Source organism: Arthroderma uncinatum, assembly GCF_011692745.1.
Source record: "Arthroderma uncinatum strain CBS 119779 chromosome Unknown scaffold3, whole genome shotgun sequence".
Taxonomy (NCBI): Eukaryota; Fungi; Ascomycota; class Eurotiomycetes; order Onygenales; family Arthrodermataceae; genus Arthroderma; species Arthroderma uncinatum.
Window position 1 is genome coordinate 108,220 of NW_022983865.1, and position 12,251 is coordinate 120,470.

The 12,251-nt window shown below is 49.2% G+C and overlaps 4 protein-coding genes across 4 annotated transcripts; all 4 read left to right on the forward strand.

Annotated features, from left to right (window-relative positions):
• Positions 1–209: 209 nt before the first annotated feature.
• GIQ15_03831 (pseudouridine synthase) lies at positions 210–2,680 on the forward strand (the record flags this gene model as incomplete). The annotated part of the gene is made up of 3 exons (XM_033551248.1): positions 210–430; positions 503–752; positions 833–2,680. 3 exons carry the CDS (start codon positions 210–212, stop codon positions 2,678–2,680), a joined length of 2,319 nt encoding a protein of 772 aa, XP_033404978.1.
• A 1,041-nt stretch (positions 2,681–3,721) lies between these two features.
• GIQ15_03832 (uncharacterized protein) lies at positions 3,722–4,510 on the forward strand (the record flags this gene model as incomplete). Its single annotated transcript, XM_033551249.1, has 1 exon — positions 3,722–4,510. One exon carries the CDS (start codon positions 3,722–3,724, stop codon positions 4,508–4,510), a length of 789 nt encoding a protein of 262 aa, XP_033404979.1.
• Positions 4,511–6,297: 1,787 nt separating this feature from the next.
• On the forward strand, positions 6,298–7,647 carry GIQ15_03833 (uncharacterized protein; the record flags this gene model as incomplete). The annotated part of the gene is made up of 2 exons (XM_033551250.1): positions 6,298–7,096; positions 7,151–7,647. 2 exons carry the CDS (start codon positions 6,298–6,300, stop codon positions 7,645–7,647), a joined length of 1,296 nt encoding a protein of 431 aa, XP_033404980.1.
• Positions 7,648–8,098: 451 nt separating this feature from the next.
• GIQ15_03834 (uncharacterized protein) lies at positions 8,099–9,569 on the forward strand (the record flags this gene model as incomplete). The annotated part of the gene is made up of 2 exons (XM_033551251.1): positions 8,099–8,170; positions 8,307–9,569. The coding sequence occupies 2 exons, from the start codon at positions 8,099–8,101 to the stop codon at positions 9,567–9,569; spliced, it is 1,335 nt and encodes a 444-aa protein (XP_033404981.1).
• Between the last annotated feature and the right edge of the window lie 2,682 nt (positions 9,570–12,251).

Here is a 12,251-nt window from a genome sequence, read left to right on the forward strand (position 1 = left end):
AATGTAGATAATTGTACAATTACGTATTGAATATGGTGGTTGTATCTCAGCTCAAAATCCATGCCTCTTTCTCCACACAAAAACAACGAAAGAACTGAGATATTTTAAGCTTTTTGAATATCTCGAGTTTTCTCGCGCCGAAACTTCAACCAGCTACAAACAACAGTGTTAACTGTTATCCTGAAGCCACGGATATCTTTCCTGTTCCAATGGCTGACGAAGATGAGTCGCGGCGGAAGCGCGTGAAAATCTCCAACGATGATTCTGCCTCTGAGCCTATAACGGCGCCAATTCGAGAGCAGTTCGCCGACGCTGTGACTGGAACTGAACCTCCAGTTTCTGATGCGCAAGCTGTAAAAGAGACCGAAGTTGGAATTACGCACTTCGTCAGTCCGGACTTGCCTGGATTTGCCGGAGTGGTGAAGAAAAGGTGTGTCGCTTGTTGATGGTGGCCTGTGAATGCTGGTCTGGTCGAGCTAACATTGAGGACTCTGCCTCTTAGATATACGGATTTTTTGGTCAACGAGATACTACCGTCTGGAGAAGTTTTACATTTAAAGGATACTGGGCTACCGGATGCTTTTAAAAATGCCATTGGAGAAACTGCCGCAGCCGTTGAGCCTACCGGGAGAGAGTTACAAAACACTCCTACTCCAAAGCCAGCAGGCGAGGATAGCAAGAAGACAGACGAAAACGCGGAAACTGATAATTGCGAATCCAAGGCAGCGACTGCTGAAACGAATGACGCTGCGGTACTTGAGGTAACGCTACTCTACCTATGCTGTTGGTGCTTGCGGTGACGAGATTGCAGCATTTACTGACCCTTACGCAGTTGACTCCAGAGGACCGCACGCTATTGAATCAGTTCTTCGGGTCTGAAACTACCCCCAAACTTCTCAATCTACACGCTCGCTCACTTGCTAAACTTTCCTCGAGACCATGCGAGCTTGGTAAGGTCAAGTCGGTGATTCTCACTGATAAAGACCAGAGGACAAGCCTCCACCAAGCAATCCGCCGCATATTTAACTCGAGCCTGGAATCGTCGACTGACAACGATGGAACTATTGTGGTTTCTGCAGCCTCGGTGCAACAGCGTGGAGGCAAAGGTAAACGCACCAGGCAAACTGCGCAAGATCGAGGCAGCGCCGCTCGATTGCCCCGCGGTAAACTGGGTTGGAGTGAACTAGGTGGAGATTACCTGCATTTCACCCTATACAAGGAGAACAAGGATACGATGGAAGTCATTTCCTTTCTCTCCCGCCAATTGAAGGTAGGGCCAAAGGTTTTCCAGTTTGCCGGAACGAAAGACCGCCGTGGAGCAACCGCTCAGCGAGTTAGCGTATTCCGTATTTATCCAGATCGGATGACGAGACTCAATGGGTCCCTCCGCATGGCGGCTATCGGCGACTATGAATACCAAAAGCAAGGCCTGGAGCTGGGACAGCTGAACGGAAACGAGTTCGTAGTCACTCTTAGAGACTGCCAGTTCCCTAAAGGGGTTGTTGGAGAAGGAGGCCCCTCAGAACCGGATACCATTACAAAGGTTAGGGAGCTTGTTGGGAAATCTCTTAGTGACCTCCACGAACGAGGCTACTTTAACTATTATGGGCTCCAACGGTTTGGCACATTTGCGACAAGGACGGATACCACTGGCGTCAAGATGCTCCGAGGGGAGTTCAAGGAAGCCTGTGAATCGATCCTTCACTACAGCCCAATTGCATTGGCGGCAGCACAAGACGGCACATCTCTAGAGCGCAACCAAAGACCGCAGATAAGCACAGACGATATCTTGCGAGCCAAGGCTATTCACATTTTCCAAACGACCGGGAACGGCCGCGATGCGTTGGAGGTTTTGCCTAAAAAGTTTACCGCAGAAAGCAACATCATTAGGCTTCTTTCCCAGCGAAAGAACGATTATTTTGGCGCATTGCAGTCGATTCCCCGAAACCTGCGGCTGATGTACGTCCATGCCTACCAGTCTCTAGTGTGGAACTTTGCTGCCGGTGAGAGATGGCGTTTATATGGGGGGAAAGTCGTTGAAGGCGACTTGGTATTGGTGAATGACTTCAAAGATGAAATAAAAGCGACAGCACAGGATGAGGTCGATGCAGACGGCGAAGAAATTGTCCTACCTGATGCAGACGACAGTGCAGCCGTCGATGACATGTTCGAGCGGGCCAGAGCTCTATCAGCAGAGGAGGCAGCCAGTGGGAAATATACCATCTTCGACATCGTCCTGCCACTTCCAGGGTTTGACATCCTCTATCCTGCCAACGAAATGACCAATTTCTACAAAGAGTTCATGGGCAGTGACAAGGGAGGCAATCTGGATCCATTCGACATGCGTCGCTCCTGGCGAGATATCAGCCTTAGCGGCAGCTATCGTAAGCTGCTCAGCCGGCCCAGCGCTGACTACTCCTTCGAAGTGAGGACTTACCGCGCGGACGACGAGCAGTTCGTGAAGACGGACCTTGAAAGACTCAGGGAGAGTAAGTCGAAGGGCAGCGTGGATGCCAGCGTAGAAGAGCAGCTCAACGCATCAGAGGCCTCGGAGTCTCCAGAGAAACTGGCTGTCATCCTCAAGTTCCAGCTGGGAGCTAGCCAGTATGCAACAATGGCGCTGAGGGAGCTGATGAAAACTGGAGGGGCCAAGGAATACAAGCCTGACTTTTCTCGATAGATGCTGTATCCTTCCTCGGGCTTAGATATTATATAGAGAGCATGAAAGACAGCGCTCAATTAAAACAATCACATGACATCAGTTTCTCCCTCAACTTCACCATCTCAACATCTTCAACATCGCCCAACTCTCACCCAGAGCTTCACTCGACCGACAGGAGGAACTGACGAAGATGGCAGTTACAGGTCGGAGTTTGAGCGTATCCTGTGCCTGAATCTTCTCCGGCCATCCAGTTGGCTCTCAGAGGCCCAGCAAGCGCCCAACTCTGGTTTTCACACTCCACTGGCCAACCTTCTTCTGCGTCCTCGGCCACTCTGCGTTTCACATTCAGCTCGCGAGCCATGGATAGAGACTCGCTGTGGTCTGCTTTCGTCCTCTCGTCTGCTCTCTCTGGTCGACCCCTGACGATGAGACGGCCGGCGAACCATGGATCGGGCCAGTCAGCTGTTGACACTCGCACAATGGGGATGCTTATCCTTTCCACGCCCGAATAATACAATCTTCCTCCTTAGCGAGTCGTTGCTATATCGCTACCCTGTCTCTGCGAGATATCCCTGCTAGAAGGAAAATGCCCGGCCCCAACGAGTGTGGGTGTGTGGCGACGGAAACGGCGCATTACTCGCATAAGTCCCGGAGGAAGCACAGTCCAGGGCCCTAACGGCCGCTATCACCAGAGGTTCGCTCTGCCCCTTCATCTCTCATGTGGAGAAGGAGACGAGCTGGAATCATGTTCGGCATGTCCTTTGACCGTCCTCTATTTGCTAGATCCATTGCGTGGGCGTCGGCGGGTGGCTCGCTTGACATATATTCATCGATACCCCCTCTCGATCTAGGCGCTACTCTTCGTTTCTTCCATTCCTTCCTTACCCAATTTACCTTCATTTATTCCACATTCTATTCTACCACTCGCTAAATCTGCAGATTGACGCTGCGATTTCGAGCTTCCATTCTTTTTTATATACCTTCTTTCCGGCCTGGTAGCTCTAGACACCCGTTCATTACTATCGTTTTTTTCACATACCCTCTTTCTAAGTCAAAAAAATGAAGTCTATGATGAAAACAGCAGCACTTGTCGGCCTCGCCGCTATCTCTTGCGTTGAGGCTCACATGATGCTCTTCTACCCTCCTACTTTCGGCGCAGAAAACAATCCTCATCGCACTGATCCCGTCGATCCCCATCTTGACAACCCCTACAACTGCTGTGGCAGAAAGACGATTTACCCCTGCCGCGGATACCTCGATCTCCTCGGAACCGACCAAGGCGCCCCCGTCGCTAGCTGGGAGGCCGGATCGTCCCAGAACTTCAGTCTTGTGGGCACGGGAACCCACTGGGGAGGTTCGTGCCAAGCTGGGTTCAGTATCGATGAAGGGAAATCCTGGAAGGTAGTGAGCAGCTATGAAGGGAACTGCCCTCACCGTACCGGCTCAAACCACGCTCCCGAGGAACAAACCTTTGAATTCAAGGTTCCCAGCGACATGCCCAGCGGTAACTACGTCTTTGGTTGGACTTGGATTAACCGCGAGCAAGAGTTCTTTATGGTCTGCTCTGCCGTGACTATCACCGCTCCTGGCACTGGCGGGAACTCTCCACCTTCTCCATCCTTCACTCCTCGAGGATTACCTGTTCGCTCGACGGCTCCTGACGCCGAGAGTCACGCCGTCGCTTTCAACGATCGTCCAGACTTCCTTGTCGCCAACATCGATAACGGTTGCAAGACACCACGGACCAATGCGGAGGTGAAATATCCAAATCCTGGCCCTGATGTCGTGAAGGGTGACGGTGCCTATCCCCTTGAGCTCCCATCGCCAGCAGATAAATGCAGTGCATAGAATGCCCCTTTCTTCTCGGCTGCATCGACTACTATTGGCATGATATAGCTAAGCGATCTCGATAAGGGTATGACAACTTGGCCGGTAAGGCTTGACATTTCAATCTATGTATTTGTGATTTTACTGTATGTATTCTATTCACTAGGGAGTGCCGGACGGTTCCTTTCAACCTTTTTGTTTGCGTTTGAAACTATCTCAGACTAGACCACTCATTTGTATATTAAATTGTCGAATATATGCCTTTTGCGTCAACGCCTTTAAAACCGATCTCCTTGGTGTCGTCTCCGTCTAATTTCACGCCATATAAGAATCTATACACAGGCGTCCCCGGAGCAAATGTGTCCACCACTTGAGACCGGAGCACAGATGGTTAAAATCTTTATACCCGCTGGTGAGAGATTTTGTGAACGTGATATCGTCGAACGTCGTATCTGATAATGGAAGAGCTGCGCATATTTATTCCAACAATTGATACCTCTGTTGACGGTGGATACGTTCTTTTGGTCCTCTGCGTCGGAATATGTTTCGCACTGACTTCTTTAGCCGTGGCGGTTTAGCCTCTTCGCAACCGGCGTGGAGATGGCAAGGTGGTTTGGACTTTTGCTGCGATGGCGCGGTAGTATATAAACTCTTCCAGAATATATAAGTGAATATCGGCAACGGTACACTAATAAAAGCCCTCGTCAATTACTCGACTCCATAGACAAGCTCCAAACGCTTAGCTCTTTACTTACAACACTGGCGGTGATCCAGAGATGCCGTCCCCGGGAAAGCAAGCCACCTGCATTGGCGACGTAGATAACCGTACGCAGAAAATTTATGGCAGCAATAGAAAGATTTGGCGCTGGAAGAAATGTTACCCCCGAATGAACAGGCTAAATGAACAGGCTATGAAATATCTTCGTGGAGGAGCCTGGAACAGTGGTCAACTGGAGTAACGGTACTCCGTGCCCAGTCTCAGCGCATTTAAATCATGGCCACGTCTCATAGAGAAGCAACTAATATAAACGGGTAGCTAGAGAATCCCAACGTGTCGCAATGCTGTGCCCAAAAGGAGCAGCTGCCGGCGTTTCGAGTAACGCACTCATGGCTTGGAACAAAGACGAGCTAAAAAGGACTCCAGGTCCTGTAGGACAGTGTGATACCATCCCCCTATTGGGCCTATGGAGATAGCATAAACGGGCACTTTGTTCACCCAGCGGGCGCTCATGCATCGTCGGCCACACAGCATCAAGTAGTCTCTCTCCGACTATGTACCTGACAAATCATCATTTTTCCAGGTGCCACCAGTACCACTAGTTCAGGTGAGGTGTGTAAAGGAAGAGCCACATTCATTGACGCACGTATAGTGAGGCGCAAAGCTACGTACAAGCTTGTCTTTGCTCAGAGTATAGAGGTACAGAAGTGCTTATATATGTACTCCAGTAGACGTTGATATTGATATATATATGCTCATTTTGCCAACAGAAAAAAGGAGGTCGCTGCTTAGTAATATACGCGCCAAATATCAGGTGACTTCGCGTTTGGCGTTTGCTTACTCAGCATCTGAGTCGCGTCACGCGTCTAAAAACGGTCTATAAAGCGAGGGGGAGTCGGCGTTGAATATATCTTTTTCAGAGTATCATCGTGGAATTTGTTTTGTTCAAGCCAGTTTGTATATAAATATACGGGAGTACGGTGTACATATTTGCCTCTTCATTTGTTTTTGCTCCTCCATTACCATTGTTTGCCCAATTGCGTGTTACGTTCGCTTTGTCGCCTGCGTTGTCCTTCCCACCATCACATAAATGCGACAATCCTCAGAACCTTTCAAAGTAGAAAGTGACGACAGTATGTCAGACGATGACGAAGGCATCTTCGTCTCACCCACTCGCCCCTCGGAGAGCACTAGATTGCCCGCAGATGGCGAACTGACGCCCACTAACCTTGACCCGAATGGGGACGCTATCGTCATCATTCCGGGCAAGAATACATCTACATCTCCTGCTAAAAGCTTCCGCGTTTCTACACATGTCCTTGGCCTTGCGTCCAAAATATTCATGCAAATATTTGGCCCCAGGCATTTCTCAGCCCCGGGGACCCCGCGGATAAGGACCATAGAGGGAGTCCACCACAGAGCCACACTTGACGATGACGACCCAATTGCGATGGAGGTGATACTCGGGATTCTTCACTTCAAGGTACCAGAGGCCGCAGCTCAGATGGATGCTAGAAAGCTCGCGAATATCGCCATCCACTGTGACAAATACAACTGTACTAGAGTGATCAAGCCATACTTGGCAGATTGGTTCAAGGAGGCGAATACTATACTACCTACAACGTCTATACTACCATCGACGGGGCCGACTTCGGTAGCGGATGACGATTCTAGTGATTCGGATGATTCCGATTCTGACGACTCCAGCGATTCTGAAGACACCAAGCTCAGCGAACAGCTAGGATTTCTCTTACTAGCGGCCCATTTCTTCCGCGATGAAAAACAGTTCAAACACTTTTCAAAGGTTGTCGTTCAGAACTTGACCCCGACCTTTTCGGCGGAGTGGGAGAAAGATGCGCTGTTGAAACTGTTGTCTCGAACCATGAAAAGTACGTTTGCGAGACTTTACGGTTTGTCGTTACCCTAACTAACTACATCTACAGGTAAGCTGGTTGATAAAGTCAAAAAATGCCAGGGTTACCTCCGCAACGATTTAGAAAGTGGCATATCTCGCCTCCTGGGACATGCCGAGACGCATAAGGTACGCGGTGACTTGTGCGGCAAATGCGGCGTAGTATACTCAACGCTGCCTACAACTCGAGAATGTTCGGACTGCGAATTTACTGAATTTTACCCGTCGTACTGCTCAAAGGACTCTAGAGTGGGCGAATATGTCGAAAACATGAAAAGATTCGGCCTCTGGTCGTCCAAGCGATTTGAGCGATGCCCTGTGTCTCAGCTGACAAGAAAAGTAGCAAAACTTGCAGAGAATATTTTTGACGACGAGGTACACGAGTGCGATGGCAGAGATAAATGCCCTCTACGGTTGGAGTTGACGCTTCTCAACAAGGCGTTTATGAAGCGTTCGGACTCGCTCGAGGGGATATCCCTCTTCCCTCTTCAAAAGTCTCGGAAAAGGCAACGAGACGAGGCTAATTAGGGAATAATTAAGACCCCGCGCGAGTGGGTGGACACCGGCAATTTTACAATTATGGCAACTTGGGTCAAACATTTCGTTATATTTTCTATTTACGGTTTGCGAGGTCCAAAAAAAAAGAGGGTTAACCAAGACCATATTCTTGGTGTACGGAGTAGGTATCATCTACATAGATAGAGAGCTGTTTAGAATGCTTTGACAAATATTTCCGGCGCGAAATCACACTCCCGGGGAAGTTTACTACCAGCTGCGATAACTATCCGATGGATGACAAATCGAGAATGAGAGACGTCCGCCGAATATCTGATTGAAGAATTGGATTCTCATCGACCCCCATACTTCACCTTAACGGCTCTCAAGTAGGATGCAGAGCCTACGGCCGATAAGACATATCCATACGTCGACAACATAACTAGCTCAAGCACCATCCCCGTTTTAATATCCTGCGGTTCCAATGAGCGGTCTACGACGTTTCCACATCAAGTCGAGACATGGATGTGGCCAATGCAAGAAGAGAAGAGTTAAGGTATGTGATTTTAAGTCCTGCCTACGCTTCGATCGTCCGTTTTATTGGTTTAGACGACCCCAATGCAGACTAGATACCTGTTGGTGCAGGATGACACGAGGCGTACGCGATGCTAACTAACTATGCTATGCCACAGTGTGATGAACAGCCACCTAGGTGCGGCGGCTGCTCAAAACGCGGGCTGAAATGTGACTACGAGGAGACCCCAGCAGAGTCTATGTCCTGCCCGCGGGGGGAAGGGAAGAGTCTCTCCCTAGTCAATTCGGGCGCAAAAGATATCACATTCGAGTTTCACCCGTTGACAGAGTTGGTCAATAAACGACGCACGGTCAATCACTTCCCAGATGAGTTTACTCAGAGAAGAAAGCGGGAAGATATTCTACAGGCAAATACCCATCGAATAGGCGAACTTGTCATGAAGCCGAAGGCGTCTCTCAGTCTTGACTATCAAGATCTAGAGTTGCTGCATCACTATAGGACGATTACAAGCCATACCCTCTCGGAGGACAAGCTCAAAGGACAGATTTGGCAATTTTTTGTCCCAGAGCTGGCTCAGATATACCCCTTTGTGATGCACAATATCCTTTCCATGGCTGCCATGCACCTAGCGTTTCTACAGCCAGAGTCGTCGGTGAAGTATACGCATCTCGCTGTTAGCCATCAATCACACGTGATAAAAGCGGCCCAAGCACGCGTGGCTAGCCAGGAGGTTAACAAAGAAAACTGCAGCGCGGTGGTGATATGCTCAGGCCTGCTACTCATCTATGAACTGGCCATATTGCATCCGTCTTACTTTGTTGGGGCGCGGACTACGACGACTGCGCTGGATGAAATAATCCAAAAGATGCTGATAATGCGCCGTCTGGTTGGGCTATGGACTCTAAGCATGCCGTTGTTCAAGGATGGCCCGGCTAGAAGTTTACTGGCTAGAGGGGAAGCCGAGCTAGCCACACCACTGGCAGATGAGATACGGCGGTCCCTGGACAGCATTCAGATGGCCAATAACACGTTGACTGCCGACAAGGAAGAACGATACGCATATCAAATGGCAGTTGAATCATTGTGGTTCTGCTTCCAGATTTGCACACTCTCTAGTCCGGCGGACTGGGTAATGGGGATGGCCTGGCCTAATATGGCTCCGCAGAGGTTTATGACGGCCTTGGTAGAGAAAAAGCCGTTGGCGTTGGCGACTGTTGCTCACTATTGCGCGCTGTTATATCTATATCCGGGAAGCTGGTGGATGCAAGGGTGGCCTCAACCGGTGCTATCGTCGCTCATCAGAGCAGCAGCCGTCGGAAGCCATGGACCTACCTGGCAATCTCTGTTCTCATGGCCATCCCGTGTGATTGGTATATCACAGGTGGAAGGGTGTCAGAATAAGGAGGGTGATATTCTGTGATAGTACGTAATACGGAGTACTCCGTATACTCCGTATGAAACATCCGGCAGATATAGAGTATAAAAAACTAACATCGATATGATCTTGTTCCGAATTAGGATTACGTGGCCTGCACGGTCCGTCAGTTTTCATTAAGTTACTGTACCAGTGGCCAGCCCCTTACTTCTACCTCTCAGTCGTTTTCGTACCTCAGATCAAGCGAGTGGACAGATCTACCTATCCCTTCCAAAAATATCAACTGTTGGTACGTGGTGACGCCGAAGCGCTAGTACGGTTGTCTAATCGATTCCCCCCGCCAGCCGTGTAGTAGATCACGGTGGACACGACGCTACTTTTCATATTGCAACGGTATCATAGATGTATATCGACTTGCCACCCCTTGCATGAAAACTTTGAACGCCCCAACATTCTATTACCTTTTCAAGGACAGGCCTATAGACAAGCTTGAGGTAAGGATATATGGATAGAGGACACCCTTATCTGATCCCTTGATAGAATTTCGGGGTCTTCAAGGTCTGGAAATCCCGCAAACTAAATGTCCTTAAAGTCGACAGTAAATGTGGCCCGTGTGGAAGGCCAGAGGCTCAGCAACCAATGCTTAGTTACTCCAGCCTTGTTATATATCGGAGCGCGCTAATGATCGGTACGATTGTGGCGTCTCTACGGGACACAACGGAACGGCAAATCAATGCCTATAAGCCCAAGATACAATAGCAAAGAGCGAAAATAGGCCTAATATCGATGAATGATGATGATAACTAGGGAAACAGGCCATATCTGGCCTCTATATATATGGGGGAAGGCGTAGCGTACGTACGAGCCGTAATCAAACAGATCTGCAGGGGGGGGCGTGGCGTTGGCCTGATACTGCCAAGACGCCGTACACACGAAGATTCTGACATTATATTGCTTTGTTTTTTTCACCTGCATTTGCCTACTCTGTACAAGCAGCCGGAATCAGCCGGCATGTCGATTGACATGCTCGCTAACGTCAACCTTCTATTCCCAGCACGGTAAGAATCACCAGCCAAAAGCTTTGCCTTGGAGATTACGTCCAAGGACGAGACCATGCTAATAAAGCCTTCAGCCAGCGTGCAGCCGACATTTTTCTCTAAAACATGTGCATGTACCTGTCGTTGAATCCTCAAGGCATATCGACGGCATCAGGCGAAGAGTAAGTCTTTAACTTTGCAGCGTGCTGGTTTCCGTACTATATCAAAGTCTGTGGCAACGATATGCCCGGTGTTGTGACGGAAATATCGAAGTACGCCCGGCGTTCACCGTGGCACCAGATGAAACAGCGGGGAGATTGCTGGCTTGAGGGTTCGCACTATGATTGCAGATGTGCGTGGGGGTAGATGGAGATATTATAAGCGCCAGGATGCCCCCATGCACCAGGATGGGGGTTAGCTCTTATACTGGCCACAAGTATAAGAGCTAACCTTGGTCGATAGAGCTCGCTTGCACATGGAATAATGATAGTGCAGAGTATAAACAGAGGCTAACATCCAGCGTACGCCAGACGATAGGTAGTGACAAGCTGCTGCAGGGCACAGATATCGCCTCTAGTCAACCTTGTTCGCAGCCTTCAAGCTTGTCCTTCAGCCCATCTTCAGCCCATCTCCCAGCCGATCCCGTACATGGTTAAGGGAAAAGCGTAAACCGGCCTTGTCGAGGACCTTTATACATCTCCGGTTAGACCAGCTTTTTGGGGAGAGGCCGATGATGGTTGGGATTGACATCCGCTAGTTGGTCGACGATATTTAGCCAGCACCGCGGACCGGGCAAGCGGGTGGACTAGCCTCAGCCATGGAGGATAAGCGGCAAGCCTGACCCAAAAGGCTATTTTCAAGAAGTACTAACGCTGAGGATGAGCATGTCGATGGGCTTCGTGCAGATACGAATACCACCGATGAGGACCCAGAGCAGAGACCACATTCAATTTTCAATTCACTTTTCAATTCACTTTCAATTCTCACTTTTCAATTTCAATTTCTATATTCCATTTCCATGGTCTGGCCCTGCTCACGCAGGCTGACTGGTGGCCATCGCAGCGGCGCTTAGACATGCCGCCTGCCTGTCTTATACACATCGCTTGTGTGCACTTGAGTTCTCTCATCATGAATGCTCTTGAAGTCAGCGCAAGGATGAAAGGGTGGGGTTACTCGACTAGACATTGGATGATTCTGCTCCCATCTGCCTCCGTGTTCGTATACATCCATGAAGCTGATATTGTGATAGATATGAACGTATATCAAGTGACTCACTCCGGCGACCTGATTGGTCAGTCTGGATGTATTATTAACACTCTTAGTCACCTTCTTAGTCATTGACTTAGTCATTTCCTTACGTAATATCTCCTGCCTTATGTAATACCTCCTGCTACTTCTACTTATCTTTGTACTTATACTTATACTTCTACTTACTATCTCCGTACTTGTACTTATACATACTACGTAGATATACTGCTTATACTTAATAGAGATACTAAGTATACTTAGTGTACTATACTTAGTACTCGATACCCATACGCGATACCCATAGTATAATGCCGAGTTCGCCTTCACGCTAGGAGGCACGCCACGTCGATACATCGGGCAAGATTGACGCTTCACATGAGGAGGCGCGCTCCGGCTCAGCTGGCGACTCAGGGGAAAGGCTGGCCATGTTTTCTTCTTTTCT